General features: G+C 56.6%; 1 protein-coding gene and 1 pseudogene across 1 annotated transcript in view; one reads left to right on the top strand and one right to left on the bottom strand.

Moving 5' to 3' along the window:
* The window catches only part of LOC147105450 (hexokinase-1-like), a 104255-nt pseudogene extending 92021 nt beyond the window's left edge, over nucleotides 1-12234 (top strand).
* Nucleotides 12235-14112: 1878 nt separating this feature from the next.
* LOC147105449 (G protein-coupled receptor kinase 6-like) overlaps nucleotides 14113-22845 on the bottom strand; it is a 134478-nt gene continuing 125745 nt past the window's right edge. Inside the window, exons 9-10 of the mRNA XM_086010905.1 lie at nucleotides 19961-20095; nucleotides 14113-14280 (exon numbers count right to left, since the gene is read on the bottom strand). Of these exons, the coding sequence (XP_085867031.1) occupies nucleotides 14230-14280; nucleotides 19961-20095 (186 nt within the window). The 3' untranslated portion in view covers nucleotides 14113-14229. The remainder of the gene's footprint in view (nucleotides 14281-19960; nucleotides 20096-22845) is intronic.

Below are 22845 nucleotides of genomic sequence, written 5' to 3'. Positions count from 1 at the left end.
CTGACTCTGGTTTAAGGGGACGCGGAGTGACCCGGGCTGGTTTCCCCATCTGATTCTGGTTTAAAGGGACACAGAGTGACCCGGGCTGGTGTGGCTGGTTCAACTCTGGTTTAAGGGGACAGGGAGTGGCCCGAGCTGGTTTTTCGCGTCTGACTCTGGTTCAAGGGGACACGGAGTGACCCGAGCTGGTTTCCCCCGCCTGACTCTCGTTCAAGGGGACGCGGAGTGACCCAGGCTGGTGTGGCTGGTTCGACTCTGGTTTAAGGGGACACAGAGTGGCCCGAGCTAGTTTTCCGCGTCTGACTCTGGTTCAAGGGGACGCGGAGTGACCCGAGCTGGTTTCCCCCGTCTGACTCTGGTTCAAGGGGACGCGGAGTGACCCGAGCTGGTTTCCCCCGTCTGACTCTGGTTTAAGGGGACGTGGAGTGACCCGAGCTGGTGTGGCTGGTTCGACTCTGGTTTAAGGGGACACGGAGTGACCCGGGCTGGTTTCCCCCGTCTGACTCTGGTTCAAGGGGACGCGGAGTGACCCAAGCTGGTTTCCCCCGTCTGACTCTGGTTTAAGGGGACGTGGAGTGACCCGAGCTGGTTTCCCCCGTCTGACTCTGGTTCAAGGGGACGCGGAGTGACCCGAGCTGGTTTCTTCCGTCTGACTCTGGTTCAAGGGGACGCGGAGTGACCCGAGCTGGTTTCTTCCGTCTGACTCTGGTTCAAGGGGACACAGGCTGTCCCGGGCTGGTTTTCCCCGTCTGATTCTGGTTTAAGGGGACGTGGAGTCTCCCAGGCTGGTTTTCCCTGTCTGACTCTGGTTTAAGGGGACACGGACTGTCCCAGGCTGGTTTTCCCTGTCTGACTCTGGTTTAAGGGGACACGGACTGTCCCAGGCTGGTATTCCCAGTCTGACTCTGGTTTAAGGGGACGCAGAGTGTCCCGGGCTGTTTTTCCCCCGTCTGACTCTGGTTTAAGGGGACGCAGAGTGACCCGAGCTGGTTTCCCCCGTCTGACTCTGGTTCAAGGGGACGCGGAGTGACCCAGGCTGGTGTGGCTGGTTCGACTCTGGTTTAAGGGGACACGGAGTGGCCCAAGCTGGTTTTCCGCATCTGACTCTGGTTTAAGGGGACGCGGAGTGACCCGAGCTGGTTTCCCCGTCTGACTCTGGTTTAAGGGGACGCGGAGTGACCCGGGCTGGTTCGACTCTGGTTTAAGGGGACGTGGAGTGGCCCGAGCTGTTTTTCCCCGTCTGACTCTGGTTTAAGGGTACGTGGAGTGACCCGAGCTGGTTTCCCCATCTGACTCTGGTTTAAAGGGACACAGTGTGACCCGGGCTGGTGTGGCTGGTTCGACTCTGGTTTAAGGGGACACGGAGTGGCCCGAGCTGGTTTTTCGCGTCTGACTCTGGTTTAAGGGGACGCGGAGTGACCCGAGCTGGTTTCCCCCGTCTGACTCTGGTTTAAGGGGACGCGGAGTGACCCGAGCTGCTTTCCCCCGTCTGACTCTGGTTCAAGGGGACGCGGAGTGACCCGAGCTGCTTTCCCCATCTGACTCTGGTTTAAGGGGACACAGGCTGTCCCGGGCTGGTTTTCCCCGTCTGATTCTGGTTTAAGGGGATGCGGAGTCTCCCAGGCTGGTTTTCCCTGTCTGACTCTGGTTTAAGGGGACACGGACTGTCTCAGGCTGGTATTCCCAGTCTGACTCTGGTTTAAGGGGACACGGACTGTCCCAGGCTGGTATTCCCAGTCTGACTCTGGTTTAAGGGGACGCAGAGTGTCCCGGGCTGGTTTTCCCCGTCTGACTCTGGTTTAAGGGGACGCAGAGTGACCCGAGCTGGTTTCCCCCGTCTGACTCTGGTTCAAGGGGACGCGGAGTGACCCAGGCTGGTGTGGCTGGTTCGACTCTGGTTTAAGGGGACACGGAGTGGCCCAAGCTGGTTTTCCGCGTCTGACTCTGGTTTAAGGGGACGCGGAGTGACCCGAGCTGGTTTCCCCCGCCTGACTCTCGTTCAAGGGGACGCGGAGTGACCCAGGCTGGTGTGGCTGGTTCGACTCTGGTTTAAGGGGACACAGAGTGGCCCGAGCTAGTTTTCCGCGTCTGACTCTGGTTCAAGGGGACGCGGAGTGACCCGAGCTGGTTTCCCCCGTCTGACTCTGGTTCAAGGGGACGCGGAGTGACCCGAGCTGGTTTCCCCCGTCTGACTCTGGTTTAAGGGGACGTGGAGTGACCCGAGCTGGTGTGGCTGGTTCGACTCTGGTTTAAGGGGACACGGAGTGACCCGGGCTGGTTTCCCCCGTCTGACTCTGGTTCAAGGGGACGCGGAGTGGCCCGAGCTGGTTTCCCCTGTCTGACTCTGGTTTAAGGGGACGTGGAGTGACCCGAGCTGGTTTCCCCCGTCTGACTCTGGTTCAAGGGGACGCGGAGTGACCCGAGCTGGTTTCCCCTGTCTGACTCTGGTTTAAGGGGACGTGGAGTGACCCGAGCTGGTTTCCCCCGTCTGACTCTGGTTCAAGGGGACGTGGAGTGACCCGAGCTGGTTTCCCCCGTCTGACTCTGGTTCAAGGGGACGCGGAGTGACCCGAGCTGGTTTCCCCCGTCTGACTCTGGTTCAAGGGGACGCGGAGTGACCCGAGCTGGTTTCTTCCGTCTGACTCTGGTTCAAGGGGACGCGGAGTGACCCGAGCTGGTTTCCCCCGTCTGACTCTGGTTCAAGGGGACGTGGAGTGACCCGAGCTGGTTTCCCCCGTCTGACTCTGGTTCAAGGGGACGCGGAGTGACCCGAGCTGGTTTCCCCTGTCTGACTCTGGTTTAAGGGGACGTGGAGTGACCCGAGCTGGTTTCCCCCGTCTGACTCTGGTTCAAGGGGACGCGGAGTGACCCGAGCTGGTTTCCCCCGTCTGACTCTGGTTCAAGGGGACGCGGAGTGACCCAAGCTGGTTTCCCCCGTCTGACTCTGGTTTAAGGGGACGTGGAGTGACCCGAGCTGGTTTCCCCCGTCTGACTCTGGTTCAAGGGGACGCGGAGTGACCCGAGCTGGTTTCTTCCGTCTGACTCTGGTTCAAGGGGACACAGGCTGTCCCGGGCTGGTTTTCCCCGTCTGATTCTGGTTTAAGGGGACGTGGAGTCTCCCAGGCTGGTTTTCCCTGTCTGACTCTGGTTTAAGGGGACACGGACTGTCCCAGGCTGGTATTCCCACTCTGACTCTGGTTTAAGGGGACGCAGAGTGTCCCGGGCTGTTTTTCCCCCGTCTGACTCTGGTTTAAGGGGACGCAGAGTGACCCGGGCTGGTTTTCCCCGTCTGACTCTGGTTTAAGGGGACGCAGAGTGACCCGAGCTGGTTTCCCCCGTCTGACTCTGGTTCAAGGGGACGCGGAGTGACCCGAGCTGGTTTCCCCCGTCTGACTCTGGTTCAAGGGGACGCGGAGTGACCCAGGCTGGTGTGGCTGGTTCGACTCTGGTTCAAGGGGACGCGGAGTGACCCAGGCTGGTGTGGCTGGTTCGACTCTGGTTTAAGGGGACACGGAGTGGCCCAAGCTGGTTTTCCGCATCTGACTCTGGTTTAAGGGGACGCGGAGTGACCCGAGCTGGTTTCCCCGTCTGACTCTGGTTTAAGGGGACGCGGAGTGACCCGGGCTGGTTCGACTCTGGTTTAAGGGGACGTGGAGTGGCCCGAGCTGTTTTTCCCCGTCTGACTCTGGTTTAAGGGTCCGTGGAGTGACCCGAGCTGGTTTCCCCATCTGACTCTGGTTTAAAGGGACACAGTGTGACCCGGGCTGGTGTGGCTGATTCGACTCTGGTTTAAGGGGACACGGAGTGGCCCGAGCTGGTTTTTCGCGTCTGACTCTGGTTTAAGGGGACGCGGAGTGACCCGAGCTGGTTTCCCCCGTCTGACTCTGGTTTAAGGGGACGCGGAGTGACCCGAGCTGGTTTCCCCCGTCTGACTCTGGTTCAAGGGGATGCGGAGTGACCCGAGCTGCTTTCCCCATCTGACTCTGGTTTAAGGGGACACAGGCTGTCCCGGGCTGGTTTTCCCCGTCTGATTCTGGTTTAAGGGGATGCGGAGTCTCCCAGGCTGGTTTTCCCTGTCTGACTCTGGTTTAAGGGGACACGGACTGTCTCAGGCTGGTATTCCCAGTCTGACTCTGGTTTAAGGGGACACGGACTGTCCCAGGCTGGTATTCCCAGTCTGACTCTGGTTTAAGGGGACGCAGAGTGTCCCGGGCTGGTTTTCCCCGTCTGACTCTGGTTTAAGGGGACGCAGAGTGACCCGAGCTGGTTTCCCCCATCTGACTCTGGTTCAAGGGGACGCGGAGTGACCCAGGCTGGTGTGGCTGGTTCGACTCTGGTTTAAGGGGACACGGAGTGGCCCAAGCTGGTTTTCCGCGTCTGACTCTGGTTTAAGGGGACGCGGAGTGGCCCGAGCTGGTTTCCCCGTCTGACTCTGGTTTAAGGGGACGCGGAGTGACCCGGGCTGGTTCGACTCTGGTTTAAGGGGACGTGGAGTGGCCCGAGCTGTTTTTCCCCGTCTGACTCTGGTTTAAGGGGACGCGGAGTGACCCGGGCTGGTTTCCCCATCTGACTCTGGTTTAAAGGGACACAGAGTGACCCAGGCTGGTGTGGCTGGTTCGACTCTGGTTTAAGGGGACACGGAGTGGCCCGAGCTGGTTTTCCGCGTCTGACTCTGGTTTAAGGGGACGCGGAGTGACCCGAGCTGGTTTCCCCCATCTGAGTCTGGTTTAAGGGGACGCGGAGTGACCCGAGCTGGTTTCCCCCGTCTGACTCTGGTTTAAGGGGACGCGGAGTGACCCGGGCTGGTTCGACTCTGGTTTAAGGGGACGTGGAGTGGCCGAGCTGTTTTTCCCCGTCTGACTCTGGTTTAAGGGGACGCGGAGTGACCCGGGCTGGTTTCCCCATCTGATTCTGGTTTAAAGGGACACAGAGTGACCTGGGCTGGTGTGGCTGGTTCAACTCTGGTTTAAGGGGACAGGGAGTGGCCCGAGCTGGTTTTTCGCGTCTGACTCTGGTTCAAGGGGACACGGAGTGACCCGAGCTGGTTTCCCCCGCCTGACTCTCGTTCAAGGGGACGCGGAGTGACCCAGGCTGGTGTGGCTGGTTCGACTCTGGTTTAAGGGGACACAGAGTGGCCCGAGCTAGTTTTCCGCGTCTGACTCTGGTTCAAGGGGACGCGGAGTGACCCGAGCTGGTTTCCCCCGTCTGACTCTGGTTCAAGGGGACGCGGAGTGACCCGAGCTGGTTTCCCCCGTCTGACTCTGGTTTAAGGGGACGTGGAGTGACCCGAGCTGGTGTGGCTGGTTCGACTCTGGTTTAAGGGGACACGGAGTGACCCGGGCTGGTTTCCCCCGTCTGACTCTGGTTCAAGGGGACGCGGAGTGACCCAAGCTGGTTTCCCCCGTCTGACTCTGGTTTAAGGGGACGTGGAGTGACCCGAGCTGGTTTCCCCCGTCTGACTCTGGTTCAAGGGGACGCGGAGTGACCCGAGCTGGTTTCTTCCGTCTGACTCTGGTTCAAGGGGACGCGGAGTGACCCGAGCTGGTTTCTTCTGTCTGACTCTGGTTCAAGGGGACACAGGCTGTCCCGGGCTGGTTTTCCCCGTCTGATTCTGGTTTAAGGGGACGTGGAGTCTCCCAGGCTGGTTTTCCCTGTCTGACTCTGGTTTAAGGGGACACGGACTGTCCCAGGCTGGTATTCCCAGTCTGACTCTGGTTTAAGGGGACGCAGAGTGTCCCGGGCTGTTTTTCCCCCGTCTGACTCTGGTTTAAGGGGACGCAGAGTGACCCGAGCTGGTTTCCCCCGTCTGACTCTGGTTCAAGGGGACGCGGAGTGACCCAGGCTGGTGTGGCTGGTTCGACTCTGGTTTAAGGGGACACGGAGTGGCCCAAGCTGGTTTTCCGCATCTGACTCTGGTTTAAGGGGACGCGGAGTGACCCGAGCTGGTTTCCCCGTCTGACTCTGGTTTAAGGGGACGCGGAGTGACCCGGGCTGGTTCGACTCTGGTTTAAGGGGACGTGGAGTGGCCCGAGCTGTTTTTCCCCGTCTGACTCTGGTTTAAGGGTACGTGGAGTGACCCGAGCTGGTTTCCCCATCTGACTCTGGTTTAAAGGGACACAGTGTGACCCGGGCTGGTTCGACTCTGGTTTAAGGGGACACGGAGTGGCCCGAGCTGGTTTTTCGCGTCTGACTCTGGTTTAAGGGGACGCGGAGTGACCCGAGCTGGTTTCCCCTGTCTGACTCTGGTTTAAGGGGACGCGGAGTGACCCGAGCTGGTTTCCCCCGTCTGACTCTGGTTCAAGGGGACGCGGAGTGACCCGAGCTGCTTTCCCCATCTGACTCTGGTTTAAGGGGACACAGGCTGTCCCGGGCTGGTTTTCCCCATCTGATTCTGGTTTAAGGGGATGCGGAGTCTCCCAGGCTGGTTTTCCCTGTCTGACTCTGGTTTAAGGGGACACGGACTGTCTCAGGCTGGTATTCCCAGTCTGACTCTGGTTTAAGGGGACACGGACTGTCCCAGGCTGGTATTCCCAGTCTGACTCTGGTTTAAGGGGACGCAGAGTGTCCCGGGCTGGTTTTCCCCGTCTGACTCTGGTTTAAGGGGACGCAGAGTGACCCGAGCTGGTTTCCCCCGTCTGACTCTGGTTCAAGGGGACGCGGAGTGACCCAGGCTGGTGTGGCTGGTTCGACTCTGGTTTAAGGGGACACGGAGTGGCCCAAGCTGGTTTTCCGCGTCTGACTCTGGTTTAAGGGGACGCAGAGTGACCCGGGCTGGTTTTCCCCGTCTGACTCTGGTTTAAGGGGACGCAGAGTGACCCGAGCTGGTTTCCCCCGTCTGACTCTGGTTCAAGGGGACGCGGAGTGACCCAGGCTGGTGTGGCTGGTTCGACTCTGGTTCAAGGGGACGCGGAGTGACCCAGGCTGGTGTGGCTGGTTCGACTCTGGTTTAAGGGGACACGGAGTGGCCCAAGCTGGTTTTCCGCATCTGACTCTGGTTTAAGGGGACGCGGAGTGACCCGAGCTGGTTTCCCCGTCTGACTCTGGTTTAAGGGGACGCGGAGTGACCCGGGCTGGTTCGACTCTGGTTTAAGGGGACGTGGAGTGGCCCGAGCTGTTTTTCCCCGTCTGACTCTGGTTTAAGGGTCCGTGGAGTGACCCGAGCTGGTTTCCCCATCTGACTCTGGTTTAAAGGGACACAGTGTGACCCGGGCTGGTGTGGCTGGTTCGACTCTGGTTTAAGGGGACACGGAGTGGCCCGAGCTGGTTTTTCGCGTCTGACTCTGGTTTAAGGGGACGCGGAGTGACCCGAGCTGGTTTCCCCCGTCTGACTCTGGTTTAAGGGGACGCGGAGTGACCCGAGCTGGTTTCCCCCGTCTGACTCTGGTTCAAGGGGATGCGGAGTGACCCGAGCTGCTTTCCCCATCTGACTCTGGTTTAAGGGGACACAGGCTGTCCCGGGCTGGTTTTCCCCGTCTGATTCTGGTTTAAGGGGATGCGGAGTCTCCCAGGCTGGTTTTCCCTGTCTGACTCTGGTTTAAGGGGACACGGACTGTCTCAGGCTGGTATTCCCAGTCTGACTCTGGTTTAAGGGGACACGGACTGTCCCAGGCTGGTATTCCCAGTCTGACTCTGGTTTAAGGGGACGCAGAGTGTCCCGGGCTGGTTTTCCCCGTCTGACTCTGGTTTAAGGGGACGCAGAGTGACCCGAGCTGGTTTCCCCCATCTGACTCTGGTTCAAGGGGACGCGGAGTGACCCAGGCTGGTGTGGCTGGTTCGACTCTGGTTTAAGGGGACACGGAGTGGCCCAAGCTGGTTTTCCGCGTCTGACTCTGGTTTAAGGGGACGCGGAGTGGCCCGAGCTGGTTTCCCCGTCTGACTCTGGTTTAAGGGGACGCGGAGTGACCCGGGCTGGTTCGACTCTGGTTTAAGGGGACGTGGAGTGGCCCGAGCTGTTTTTCCCCGTCTGACTCTGGTTTAAGGGGACGCGGAGTGACCCGGGCTGGTTTCCCCATCTGACTCTGGTTTAAAGGGACACAGAGTGACCCAGGCTGGTGTGGCTGGTTCGACTCTGGTTTAAGGGGACACGGAGTGGCCCGAGCTGGTTTTCCGCGTCTGACTCTGGTTTAAGGGGACGCGGAGTGACCCGAGCTGGTTTCCCCCATCTGAGTCTGGTTTAAGGGGACGCGGAGTGACCCGAGCTGGTTTCCCCCGTCTGACTCTGGTTTAAGGGGACGCGGAGTGACCCGGGCTGGTTCGACTCTGGTTTAAGGGGACGTGGAGTGGCCGAGCTGTTTTTCCCCGTCTGACTCTGGTTTAAGGGGACGCGGAGTGACCCGGGCTGGTTTCCCCATCTGATTCTGGTTTAAAGGGACACAGAGTGACCTGGGCTGGTGTGGCTGGTTCAACTCTGGTTTAAGGGGACAGGGAGTGGCCCGAGCTGGTTTTTCGCGTCTGACTCTGGTTCAAGGGGACACGGAGTGACCCGAGCTGGTTTCCCCCGCCTGACTCTCGTTCAAGGGGACGCGGAGTGACCCAGGCTGGTGTGGCTGGTTCGACTCTGGTTTAAGGGGACACAGAGTGGCCCGAGCTAGTTTTCCGCGTCTGACTCTGGTTCAAGGGGACGCGGAGTGACCCGAGCTGGTTTCCCCCGTCTGACTCTGGTTCAAGGGGACGCGGAGTGACCCGAGCTGGTTTCCCCCGTCTGACTCTGGTTTAAGGGGACGTGGAGTGACCCGAGCTGGTGTGGCTGGTTCGACTCTGGTTTAAGGGGACACGGAGTGACCCGGGCTGGTTTCCCCCGTCTGACTCTGGTTCAAGGGGACGCGGAGTGACCCAAGCTGGTTTCCCCCGTCTGACTCTGGTTTAAGGGGACGTGGAGTGACCCGAGCTGGTTTCCCCCGTCTGACTCTGGTTCAAGGGGACGCGGAGTGACCCGAGCTGGTTTCTTCCGTCTGACTCTGGTTCAAGGGGACGCGGAGTGACCCGAGCTGGTTTCTTCTGTCTGACTCTGGTTCAAGGGGACACAGGCTGTCCCGGGCTGGTTTTCCCCGTCTGATTCTGGTTTAAGGGGACGTGGAGTCTCCCAGGCTGGTTTTCCCTGTCTGACTCTGGTTTAAGGGGACACGGACTGTCCCAGGCTGGTATTCCCAGTCTGACTCTGGTTTAAGGGGACGCAGAGTGTCCCGGGCTGTTTTTCCCCCGTCTGACTCTGGTTTAAGGGGACGCAGAGTGACCCGAGCTGGTTTCCCCCGTCTGACTCTGGTTCAAGGGGACGCGGAGTGACCCAGGCTGGTGTGGCTGGTTCGACTCTGGTTTAAGGGGACACGGAGTGGCCCAAGCTGGTTTTCCGCATCTGACTCTGGTTTAAGGGGACGCGGAGTGACCCGAGCTGGTTTCCCCGTCTGACTCTGGTTTAAGGGGACGCGGAGTGACCCGGGCTGGTTCGACTCTGGTTTAAGGGGACGTGGAGTGGCCCGAGCTGTTTTTCCCCGTCTGACTCTGGTTTAAGGGTACGTGGAGTGACCCGAGCTGGTTTCCCCATCTGACTCTGGTTTAAAGGGACACAGTGTGACCCGGGCTGGTTCGACTCTGGTTTAAGGGGACACGGAGTGGCCCGAGCTGGTTTTTCGCGTCTGACTCTGGTTTAAGGGGACGCGGAGTGACCCGAGCTGGTTTCCCCTGTCTGACTCTGGTTTAAGGGGACGCGGAGTGACCCGAGCTGGTTTCCCCCGTCTGACTCTGGTTCAAGGGGACGCGGAGTGACCCGAGCTGCTTTCCCCATCTGACTCTGGTTTAAGGGGACACAGGCTGTCCCGGGCTGGTTTTCCCCATCTGATTCTGGTTTAAGGGGATGCGGAGTCTCCCAGGCTGGTTTTCCCTGTCTGACTCTGGTTTAAGGGGACACGGACTGTCTCAGGCTGGTATTCCCAGTCTGACTCTGGTTTAAGGGGACACGGACTGTCCCAGGCTGGTATTCCCAGTCTGACTCTGGTTTAAGGGGACGCAGAGTGTCCCGGGCTGGTTTTCCCCGTCTGACTCTGGTTTAAGGGGACGCAGAGTGACCCGAGCTGGTTTCCCCCGTCTGACTCTGGTTCAAGGGGACGCGGAGTGACCCAGGCTGGTGTGGCTGGTTCGACTCTGGTTTAAGGGGACACGGAGTGGCCCAAGCTGGTTTTCCGCGTCTGACTCTGGTTTAAGGGGACGCGGAGTGACCCGAGCTGGTTTCCCCGTCTGACTCTGGTTTAAGGGGACGCGGAGTGACCCGGGCTGGTTCGACTCTGGTTTAAGGGGACGTGGAGTGGCCCGAGCTGTTTTTCCCCGTCTGACTCTGGTTTAAGGGGACGTGGAGTGGCCCGAGCTGTTTTTCCCCGTCTGACTCTGGTTTAAGGGGACGCGGAGTGACCCGGGCTGGTTTCCCCATCTGACTCTGGTTTAAAGGGACACAGAGTGACCCAGGCTGGTGTGGCTGGTTCGACTCTGGTTTAAGGGGACACGGAGTGGCCCGAGCTGGTTTTCCGCGTCTGACTCTGGTTTAAGGGGACGCGGAGTGACCCGAGCTGGTTTCCCCCGTCTGACTCTGGTTTCTCTTGATAGTTTTTCCCGGATTGTCCAGGAAACGGTGAAAGTTTTGGCTCCAATGTGCAGAGTCGAGTTCCTGCTGTCTGAAGACGGGTCTGGGAGGGGAGCAGCTCTCGTCGCTGCCGTGAGCTGTCGCTGCCGTGATGCACACTAACACGCAGCAACACAAACACACGTTCCAGGCCGTGACACACGCTAACACACAGCAACACATTCCAGGCAGTGACACATGTTAACACGCTAACACCCAGCAACAGACATACATTCCAGGCCATGACACACACTAACACACAACAGACACACATTCCAAGCCTTCACACGCTAACACGTTAACCCTCAGCAACACACAGACACATTCCAGGTATTCAGGAGGGAATATCGGCATCAAGGGAACAAGACCTCAGGAATGAAATGACTTCTCTTTGTGAAAACTCTATGCAATCATCAGGACCAACTTTAATGGGATCCTCTCTCTCGGCACAGAGAATTCACCAGACCGAGATATCCAGTAAATCCCTCCCACAGCAAGGGTACTTAAAGGGTTCAATTCTGAGGACAGGTTGCACAGAGGAGGCGTGCATTCCCTTGAGTTTAGAAGATTAAGGGGTAATCTAATTGAGGTGCTGAAGATGATTAATGGATTTGATGGGATAGATAGAGAGAAACTGTTTCCTCTGGTGAGGGGAGTCCAGAACAATGGGGCAAAACCTTTAGAGCTCAGCTGTTCAGGGGTGTTGTCAGGAAGCACTTCTTCACACAAAGGGTAGTGGAAATCTGGAACTGGGGTACAGTCCCACAGGCACTGCCACTACCCGCTCTCTCATTCCTGATTGTGAACACCTCGATCAAATCTCCTCTTAACCTTCTCTGTTCCAAGGAGAACAACTCCAGCTTCTCCAGTCTCTACACAGAACTGATATCCCTCATCCCTGGTGCCATTCCAGTAAATCTCTTCTGCACCCTCTCTAAGGCTTTGACATCCTTCCTAAAGTGTGGTTCCACCCTCGTTCTTTGGCTACGATTAGATAGATAAGAATGGAAGCAGGCGAATGCAGTCCCACCCAGCTGGACGACGGTGGAGAGGCGTTGGAGAAGGATGGTGTGGTCAACCGTGTCAAAGGCTGCAGACAAGTCGAGCAGTATGAGGAAGGACAGTTTATCATGGTCACAGTCACGATGACAGCTGTTACTTTGAGAAGGGCTGTTTCAGTGTTGCAGTAGGGTGAAACCTGGAGTTGTGGGAATGTGGGCACGGATTTGGGAGGCACAACACATTCAAGGACTTGAGAGAAAAGGGAGGTTGGTGACCTCAATTAGATCGTCCCTTAATCTTCTGCATTCAATGGACTACAAGCCCAGTCTGTGCAACCTGTCCTCATAATTTAACCCTTTTATCCCCGGTATCATTCTGGTGAATCTGTGCTGCACCCCTTCCAATCCAATATAGCCTTTGAGGTGGAGCCCAATCCTGTTCTCCACCCGATATTCCTCTGCACATTTCTCAGAAGACTGGCTCCTGCCCTGGTGTCAGGGGGCCTGTCAACCGACAGCCCCCACCCACCCCCCACTGCCAGTCTCACTCCTGCTTTGCTATTGTTTAGTACTGTGTCCAATTCTAATTTTGTTAATTTGTACTTTGAAATAAAGCGTTGATAGAGTGGCGGCTGTTGATCAGGTTCTTGCTGCAGTCTGTGTCAGTCTGTCTCCATCACACTGCCCTCAGCACAATGGACTTCCGCACCTCTCAGATAGTCACAAACAGTTCATGAGGAGCGGTGGAGAGAGCCTGCAAAGGTATTGCACTCATTGTCCCTCCGACAGTACGGTGCTACCTCAGTACTGTACTGTCCCTCCGACAGTGCAGCTCACACTCAGTACTGCCCCTCCGACAGTGCGGCGCTCCCTCAGTACTGCCACTCCGGCAGTGCGGCGCTCCCTCAGTACTGCCCCTCCGACAGTGCGGCGCTCCCTCAGTACTGCCGCTCCGACAGTGCGGCGCTCCCTCAGTACTGCCGCTCCGACAGTGCGGCTCACACTCAGTACTGCCCCTCCGACAATGCGGCGCTCCCTCAGTACTGCCCCTCCAACAGGGCGGCGCTCCCTCAGTATTGCCCCTCCGACAGTGCGGCGCTCCCTCAGTACTGCCGCTCCGACAGTGCAGCGCTCCCTCAGTACTGCCCTTCTGACAGTGTGACGCTCCCTCAGTACTGCCTCTCCGACAGTGCGATGCTCCCTCAATATTGCTCCTCCGACAGTGCGGCGCTCCCTCAGTACTGCCCCTCCAACAGTGCGGCTCACATTCAGTACTGCCCCTCCAACAGTGCAATGGTCCCTCAATATTGCCCCTCTGACAGTGCGGCATTCCATCAGTACTGCCCTTCCGACAGTGCGGCGCTCCCTCAGTACTACCCCTCCGACAGTGTAGTGCTCCCTCAGTACTGCCCCTCCAACAGGGCAGCGCTCCCTCAGTATTGCCCCTCCGACAATGTGGCGCTCCCTCAGTACTGCCGCTCTGACAGTGCGGCGCTCCCTCAGTACTGCCCCGCCAACAGTGTAACGCTCACTCAGTACTGCCCTTCTGACTGTAATGAGACAGTGGGGTAGAATTTCCCGAACCTGTCGGGAAGAAGGCGGGACTTCCCCTTTCGGGTTTTTGACCCGCCTACTTCGACGTCCGGCCAATCCGCACGATTTTCCCTTGATTGACCTTGTTGAGCCCACCCAACGGGCTCAGCAGGCCAATTAAGGGCCACCCGGCAACAGGTGATGTCACAGACTGCAATTTCATCTGTCAAGAGTTCTTGACAGATGAAATATCAGCGCTTGACAGCTGTTTGAAGCTGTCAAACACTGACAGTCTGAGTTCTGACATGAGTCATTCTGCACAGACTCAGTTAGAACTCACATCGGCACTCAAAGCTGAAGGCTGTCACTTTTGACAGATTGCAGCCATTCAGCTTTCAGTTCCGGCTGAGTGATGCGCTCCCGACGGCTACAGGAAGAAAGGCTGTGAAGGTAAGTACAGGTAAGTAAAAGTTCTTTACACACTTTAGACACACCAAACACACTTACCTTTACACTCATGCACCCATCACTCACCTGAGCGCCAACATCGCGACCCCTCCAACTCCTTCAACCCGACGGCCCGACTCCTCTAACCTGGCGTGGTTTGGAGCCGTCGGGAAACCCACACGAAACCCCTCAAAATAGGGATTAGGCTAAAAACTGCCTGTTAACTACCTGTTAACAGGCAGTTAATTGGCACTAATCCCTTCCCGCCTGGTTTCAGCAGGTCCCAGTGCGGGGCGGGTACCCTGCGCCCCTGAAACTTACGTGGGGCAGGGTTTTGGGCGGGATGGTGTCGGGACCACCCAAATTCGGGATTTCCCCCCCCCGCCCCCCCCACACGCCTGAAACCCCGCCTGACGGCTCCACGAAAATCTAGCCCAGTGTCTCAATGACAGGGTTTGGCTGTAATGGGAGATTATAATCATACTCTGCGCAGGTAATAATATTGTACATTCAAGCCTGTGATTAAAATATACATCCTGATATTTATATAATAAATGTACAAATATGTGCAAAATTGTAAATAAGTTGTATCCTCTGGCTCAGAATGGTCCATGGAACGGCTCCCGAGGCGGTTCTGGGTCAAAGGTTCGATGGTTCCTCCTCACTGTTCTGGCAATTTCCACAGCAGACCTGAGAGAGAGCAAGGGCAGGTGGGAGCAAAGCAAAGCCAGGCCTTAGAAAATCAGACCGATTCAAACAGAGGCACAAACACGAGGCTAGAGCACAGATACACAACAGAAAACACACCTCAATGAGGGGACAGATATACAGGCCCGGGCTGTGTACCGCACAACAGCGTACACATCTCAGCCAGTGGGGAATTCGAGGGGCAGTGTTTACACAATAACCTCTCCACAACATGTCTCATTTGGGGACGGAGTGGAACTAGAAATTCCGTCTGCCATTTTTGTGATAATGATCTCTAACCATGAGTTGACATGATTGGTTAATCTGGTCTGCCCCAGCCTCTCGTCCGAAAAGAAATAGTCACTTCATTAAATCCCGCAACACCGCAGACAACGGCCTCCATTGTTAAACTGAGTCACTTCCCATCAATCCCCCTCACTGACCAGATATTCCCATCAATCCCCCTCACTGACCGGATATTCCCATCAATCCCCCTCACTGACCGGATATTCCCATCAATCCCCCTCACTGACCGGATATTCCCATCAATCCCCCTCACTGACCGGATATTCCCATCAACCGCCCTCACTGACCGGATATTACCATCAATCCCCCTCACTGACCGGATATTCCCATCAATCCCCCTCACTGACCGGATATTACCATCAATCCCCCTCACTGACTGGATATTCCCATCAATCCCTCTCACTGACTGGATATTCCCATCAATCCCCCTCACTGACCGGATATTCCCATCAACCGCCCTCACTGACCGGATATTCCCATCAATCCCTCTCACTGACCGGACATTCCCATCAATCCCCCTCACTGACTGGATATTCCCATCAATCCCCCACACTGACCGGATATTCCCATCAATCCCCCTCACTGACCGGATATTACCATCAATCCCTCTCACTGACTGGATATTCCCATCAATCCCTCTCACTGACCGGATATTCCCATCAATCCCTCTCACTGACCGGACATTCCCATCAATCCCCCTCACTGACTGGATATTCCCATCAATCCCCCACACTGACCGGATATTCCCATGAATCCCTCTCACTGACTGGATATTCCCAATCCTTCTCAGTGACCGAATATTCCCATCAATCCCCCTCACTGACTGGATATTCCCATCAATCCCTCTCACTGACCGGATATTCCCATCAACCCCCTCACTGACCGGATATTCCCATCAATCCCTCTCAGTGACTGGATATTCCCATCAATCCCCCTCAGTGACCGGATATTCCCATCAATCCCCCTCACTGACCGGATATTCCCATCAATCCCCCTCACTGACCGGATATTCCCATCAATCCCTCTCAGTGACTGGATATTCCCATCAATCCCCCTCACTGACCGGATATTCCCATCAATCCCCCTCACTGACCGGATATTCCCATCAATCCCTCTCACTGACCGGATATTCCCATCAATCCCCCTCACTGACCGGATATTCCCATCAATCCCCCTCACTGACCGGATATTCCCATCAATCCCTCTCAGTGACTGGATATTCCCATCAATCCCCCTCACTGACCGGATATTCCCATCAATCCCCCTCACTGACCGGATATTCCCATCAATCCCCCTCACTGACCGGATATTCCCATCAATCCCTCTCACTGACCGGATATTCCCATCAATCCCCCTCACTGACCGGATATTCCCATCAATCCCCCACACTGACTGGATATTCCCATGAATCCCTCTCACTGACTGGATATTCCCAATCCTTCTCAGTGACCGAATATTCCCATCAATTCCCCTCACTGACCGGATATTCCCATCAACCCCCTCACTGACTGGATGTTCCCATCAATCCCCCTCACTGACCGGATATTCCCATCAATCCCTCTCACTGACCGGATATTCCCATCAATCCCCCTCACTGACCAGATATTCCCACCAATCCCCCCCACTGACCGGATATTCCCATCAATCCCTCTCAGTGACTGGATATTCCCATCAATCCCCCTCACTGACCGGATATTCCCAATCCCCCCCACTGACCGGATATTCCCAATCCCGCTCCCCGTCTCTCACAATGTGACACATGACACTTCACATTCGAAGCTCTCGGTTGTTACCGAAGCGAGTAGAGTAGATTGGAGAGAGAGCTCAGACTCCTTACACCCACTAGTGACAGTGATCAGCAGTACAGGTTAGTGACAGTGGACCTCTCGCTAGTTAAAATGGTTAGTTACAGTGATGAGCAGTACAGGTTAGTGACAGTGGACCTCTCGCTGGTTAAAATGGTTAGTTACAGTGATGAGCAGAACAGGTTAGTGACAGTGGACCTCTCGCTGGTTAAAATGGTTAGTTACAGTGATGAGCAGTACAGGTTAGTGACAGTGGACCTCTCGCTGGTTAAAATGGTTAGTTACAGTGATGAGCAGAACAGGTTAGTGACAGTGGACCTCTCACTAGTTAAAATGGTTAGTTACAGTGATGAGCAGAACAGGTTAGTGACAGTGGACCTCTCGCTGGTTAAAATGGTTAGTTACTGTGATGAGCAGTACAGGTTAGTGACAGTGGACCTCTCGCTGGTTAAAATGGTTAGTTACAGTGATGAGCAGAACAGGTTAGTGACAGTGGACCTCTCACTAGTTAAAATGGTTAGTTACAGTGAATAGCAGAACAGGTTAGTGACAGTGGACCTCTCACTAGTTAAAATGGTTAGTTACAGTGATGAGCAGAACAGGTTAGTGACAGTGGACCTCTCGCTAGTTAAAATGGTTAGTTACAGTGATGAGCAGTACAGGTTAGTGACAGTGGACCTCTCGCTAGTTAAAATGGTTAGTTACAGTGGACCTCTCGCTAGTTAAAATGGTTAGTTACAGTGATGAGCAGTACAGGTTAGTGACAGTGGACCTCTCGCTTGTTAAAATGGTTAGTTACAGTGATGAGCAGTACAGGTTAGTGACAGTGAACCTCTCACTAGCTACAGTAGTTGGTTACAACAGTAAGCGGTGTAGGTTAGTGTTGTTGGACCTGTTGCTAGTTACAATGATCAGCAGTGTAGGTTAGTAACATGGACCTGTTGCTAGTTACAGTGATCAGCAGTGTAGGTTAGTAACATGGACCTGTTGCTAGTTACAATGATCAGCAGTGTAGGTTAGTAACATGGACCTGTTGCTAGTTACAGTGATCAGCAGTGTAGGTTAGTAACGTGGACCTGTTGCTAGTTACAGTGATCAGCAGTGTAGGTTAGTAACGTGGACCTGTTGCTAGTTACAATGATCAGCAGTGTAGGTTAGTAACATGGACCTGTTGCTAGTTACAATGATCAGCAGTGTAGGTTAGTAACATGGACCTGTTGCTAGTTACAATGATCAGCAATGTAGGTTAGTAACATGGACCTGTTGCTAGTTACAGTGATCAGCAGTGTAGGTTAGTAACATGGACCTGTTGCTGGTTACAGTGATCAGCAGTGTAGGTTAGTAACATGGACCTGTTGCTAGTTACAATGATCAGCAGTGTAGGTTAGTAACATGGACCTGTTGCTAGTTACAATGATCAGCAGCGTAGGTTAGTAACATGGACCTGTTGCTAGTTACAATGATCAGCAGTGTAGGTTAGTAACATGGACCTGTTGCTAGTTACAATGATCAGCAGTGTAGGTTAGTAACATGGACCTGTTGCTAGTTACAATGATCAGCAGCGTAGGTTAGTAACATGGACCTGTTGCTAGTTACAGCGATCAGCAGTGGACTGCGTGGTCTCCTCACGGTACACATTGCTGGTTTATTGAGCGAGTCATTCACCAAAAGCTTGATTGTGGGATTATCAGCTTGCACATAGGCCATCCCATAATGGCAGCTCATTTCTGCGGAAAGAGAATGAGATGAGCTCAGGCACGAAATGGAGGAGAGCAGGACGAGAGCTGGTGATACTGTGCACACTCCTCGCTGTGCTCAGATCATAGCCTCAAACTTACTATCCATTTCTTCAATGTCAACTGTTCAGAGACTGACTGAGATTAACCGAGATTCTCGGGGTAAGGTCAGCCTTTCCCCAGGGTCGTAGCATCGTGCCCTTGGGCCTCACACCCTAACAGAGGGGGGAGGGCGTGATTGGGGAGAGCGGGCAAGGGAGGGGGTGGGTGAGGCAAAGGGGGGCATGGGGGAGGTGAAGGGGAGGGGGTGGGTGAGAGTGGGAGGGGGAGAGAGTGAGGAGAGGGGGGAGAGAAACATAGAAGATAGGAGCAGGAGTAGGTCACTTGGCCCCTCGAACCTGCTCTGCCATTCAATGAGATCAGGGCGGGGGAAGGAGGGGAGGGGTGGAAGGGGGTGTGGGGAGTGAGGGGGAGGAGGGGGGAGGGTGAGGGGAGTGAGGGGTAGGACGAAGGGAGGGTGGGGGGAGGAGGAGGGGGAGAGGGAGGGTGTGGGGAGTGAGGGGGAGGGGAGTGAGGGGTAGGGCGAGAGGAGGAGGGGGAGGGTGTGGGGAGCGAGGGGAAGGTGTGGGGAGCGAGGGGGAGGGGAGTGGGGAGTGAGGGGTAGGGCGAGGGGAGGGTGTGGGGAGCGAGGGGAGAGGGTTTCGGGAGCGAGGGGGAGGGCGAGAGGAGGAGGGGAGGGGAGTGTGGGGTAGGGCGAGGGGAGGAAGGGGAGGGGTAGGGTGAGGAGGGGGGGAGGGTAGGAGGGGGAGGGCGAGGGGGAGGAGGGGGGTGAGGGGGAGGGGTAGGGCAAGGGGGAGGAGGGGGTGAGGGGAGGAGGGGGAGGGGTAGGGCGAGGGGGAGGAGGGGGGTGAGGGGGAGGGGTAGGGCAAGGGGGAGGAGGGGGTGAGGGGAGGAGGGGGAGGGGTAGGGCGAGGGGGAGGAGGGGGTGAGGGGAGGAGGGGGGTAGGGCGAGGGGGAGGAGGGGGGTGAGGGGAGGAGGGGGCGGGGTAGGGCGAGGGGGAGGGGTAGGGCGAGGGTGAGGAGGGGGGTGAGGGGAGGAGGGGGAGGGGTAGGGTGAGGAGGGGGTGAGGGGAGGAGGGGGAGGGGTAGGGCGAGGGGGAGGAGAGGAGAGGGAGGGGTAGGGCGAGGGGGAGGAGAGGAGGGGGAGGGGTAGGGCGAGGGGGGGGTGAGGGGAGGAGGGGGAGGGCGAGGGGAGGAGGGGGAGGGGTAGGGCGAGGGGGAGGAGGGGGGAGGGGTAGGGCGAGGGGGAGGAGGGGGGTGAGGGGAGGAGGGGGAGGGGTAGGGCGAGGGGGCGGAGGGGGGTGAGGGGAGGAGGGGGAGGGGTAGGGCGAGGGGGAGGAGAGGAGGGGGAGGGGTAGGGCGAGGAGGGGGGTGAGGGGAGGAGGGGGAGGGGTAGGGCGAGGGGGAGGAGGGGTTGAGGGGAGGAGGGGGAGGGGTAGGGCGAGGGGGAGGAGGGGGGTGAGGGGAGGAGGGGGAGGGGTAGGGCGAGGGGGAGGAGAGGAGGGGGAGGGGTAGGGCGAGGAGGGGGTGAGGGGAGGAGGGGGAGGGGTAGGGCGAGGGGGAGGAGGGGGGTGAGGGGAGGAGGGGGAGGGTGAGGGGGTTGCTCGGAGTTGAATGAAATGTCCCACAATGCTGTGCTAACTGCAGAGGGAGGTGCTCCTCCATTCCCAGAATTTGACTGCATTTTCTGCTTATTTAAAACACAGCTAACAGTGCCTGAGCTCCTCGGGTACTGTCCTCGTCCTGCACTCAGCACTGCCGGCAGCTCAGGCTTACCCGTCGGCTAAACAGTCGCTGCAGCAGCCCCTTCTTGGGCTGAGGCTCCAGCTGCCCCTTCCAGTCCAGGTCTGGGGGTAATGTGCCGTCGCTCTCAAACACGTTCAGCTCACTGAAACATTCAGTCTCGATCATCTGAAAACCAACACAAACAAGAAACAATGAGAACATCAACATCGTATCGGGGGAGTGTGTAAATGCTGTGGGACTGAGGGTGAGGAGTGTGTAAATGCTGTGGGACTGAGGGTGAGGAGTGTAAATGCTGTGGGACTGAGGGTGGGGAGTGTAAATGCTGTGGGACTGAGGGTGAGGTGTGTAAATGCTGTGGGACTGAGGGTGAGGAGTGTAAATACTGTGGGACTGAGGGTGAGGAGTGTAAATGCTGTGGGACTGAGGGTGAGGAGTGTAAATGCTGTGGGACTGAGGGTGGGGAGTGTAAATGCTGTGGGACTGAGGGTGGGGAGTGTAAATGCTGTGGGACTGAGGGTGAGGAGTGTAAATGCTGTGGGACTGAGGGTGAGGAGAGTAAATGCTGTGGGACTGAGGGTGGGGAGTGTAAATGCTGTGGGACTGAGGGTGAGGAGTGTGTGTAAATGCTGTGGGACTGAGGGTGAGGAGAGTAAATGCTGTGGGACTGAGGGTGGGGAGTGTGTAAATGCTGTGGGACTGAGGGTGAGGAGTGTAAATGCTGTGGGACTGAGGGTGAGGAGAGTGTGTAAATGCTGTGGGACTGAGGGTGAGGAGTGTAAATGCTGTGGGACTGAGGGTGAGGAGTGTAAATGCTGTGGGACTGAGGGTGAGGAGAGTGTGTAAATGCAGTGGGACTGAGGGTGAGGAGTGTAAATGCTGTGGGACTGAGGGTGAGGAGTGTAAATGCTGTGGGACTGAGGGTGAGGAGTGTGTAAATGCTGTGGGACTGAGGGTGAGGAGTGTGTAAATGCTGTGGGACTGAGGGTGAGGAGTGTGTCAATGCTGTGGGACTGAGGGTGGGGAGTGTAAATGCTGTGGGACTGAGGGTGGGGAGTGTAAATGCTGTGGGACTGAGGGTGAGGAGTGTAAATGCTCTGGGACTGAGGGTGAGGAGTGTAAATGCTGTGGGACTGAGGGTGAGGAGTGTAAATGCTGTGGGACTGAGGGTGAGGAGTGTGTAAATGCTGTGGGACTGAGGGTGAGGAGTGTAAATGCTGTGGGACTGAGGGTGGGGAGTGTAAATGCTGTGGGACTGAGGGTGAGGAGTGTAAATGCTGTGGGACTGAGGGTGGGGAGTGTGTAAATGCTGTGGGACTGAGGGTGAGGAGTGTAAATGCTGTGGGACTGAGGGTGGGGAGTGTAAATGCTGTGGGACTGAGGGTGGGGAGTGTAAATGCTGTGGGACTGAGGGTGAGGAGAGTGTGTAAATGCTGTGGGACTGAGGGTGGGGAGTGTGTAAATGCTGTGGGACTGAGGGTGGGGAGTGTAAATGCTGTGGGACTGAGGGTGGGGAGTGTAAATGCTGTGGGACTGAGGGTGAGGAGTGTAAATGCTGTGGGACTGAGGGTGAGGAGTGTAAATGCTGTGGGACTGAGGGTGAGGAGTGTAAATGCTGTGGGACTGAGGGTGAGGAGAGTGTGTAAATGCTGTGGGACTGAGGGTGGGGAGTGTGAATGCTGTGGGACTGAGGGTGGGGAGTGTAAATGCTGTGGGACTGAGGGTGGGGAGTGTAAATGCTGTGGGACTGAGGGTGGGGAGTGTGAATGCTGTGGGACTGAGGGTGGGGAGTGTAAATGCTGTGGGACTGAGGGTGAGGAGTGTGTAAATGCTGTGGGACTGAGGGTGAGGAGTGTAAATGCTGTGGGACTGAGGGTGAGGAGTGTGTAAATGCTGTGGGACTGAGGGTGGGGAGTGTAAATGCTGTGGGACTGAGGGTGAGGAGTGTGTCAATGCTGTGGGACTGAGGGTGGGGAGTGTGTAAATGCTGTGGGACTGAGGGTGAGGAGAGTGTGTAAATGCTGTGGGACTGAGGGTGAGGAGTGTGTCAATGCTGTGGGACTGAGGGTGAGGAGAGTGTGTAAATGCTGTGGGACTGAGGGTGAGGAGTGTAAATGCTGTGGGACTGAGGGTGGGGAGTGTGTAAATGCTGTGGGACTGAGGGTGGGGAGTGTAAATGCTGTGGGACTGAGGGTGGGGAGGCTGAGGGACTGAGGGTGAGGAGTGTAAATGCTGTGGGACTGAGGGTGAGGAGTGTAAATGCTGTGGGACTGAGGGTGAGGAGAGTGTGTAAATGCTGTGGGACTGAGGGTGGGGAGTGTAAATGCTGTGGGACTGAGGGTGAGGAGTGTGTCAATGCTGTGGGACTGAGGGTGGGGAGTGTGTAAATGCTGTGGGACTGAGGGTGAGGAGTGTGTAAATGCTGTGGGACTGAGGGTGAGGAGAGTGTGTAAATGCTGTGGGACTGAGGGTGAGGAGTGTGTCAATGCTGTGGGACTGAGGGTGAGGAGAGTGTGTAAATGCTGTGGGACTGAGGGTGAGGAGTGTGTCAATGCTGTGGGACTGAGGGTGAGGAGTGTAAATGCTGTGGGACTGAGGGTGGGGAGTGTGTAAATGCTGTGGGACTGAGGGTGGGGAGTGTAAATGCTGTGGGACTGAGGGTGGGGAGTGTAAATGCTGTGGGACTGAGGGTGGGGAGTGTAAATGCTGTGGGACTGAGGGTGGGGAGTGTAAATGCTGTGGGACTGAGGGTGGGGAGTGTAAATGCTGTGGGACTGAGGGTGAGGAGTGTAAATGCTGTGGGACTGAGGGTGAGGAGTGTAAATGCTGTGGGACTGAGGGTGAGGAGTGTAAATGCTGTGGGACTGAGGGTGGGGAGTGTAAATGCTGTGGGACTGAGGGTGAGGAGTGTGTAAATG

The sequence above is a fragment of the Somniosus microcephalus genome, chromosome 17 (assembly GCF_052327205.1).
Source record: "Somniosus microcephalus isolate GS21.2 chromosome 17, FLI_Smic_1.0, whole genome shotgun sequence".
Taxonomy (NCBI): Eukaryota; Metazoa; Chordata; class Chondrichthyes; order Squaliformes; family Somniosidae; genus Somniosus; species Somniosus microcephalus.
Note: the sequence above shows the minus strand (reverse complement) of the source record. Positions and strands in the feature narration are given on the sequence as shown.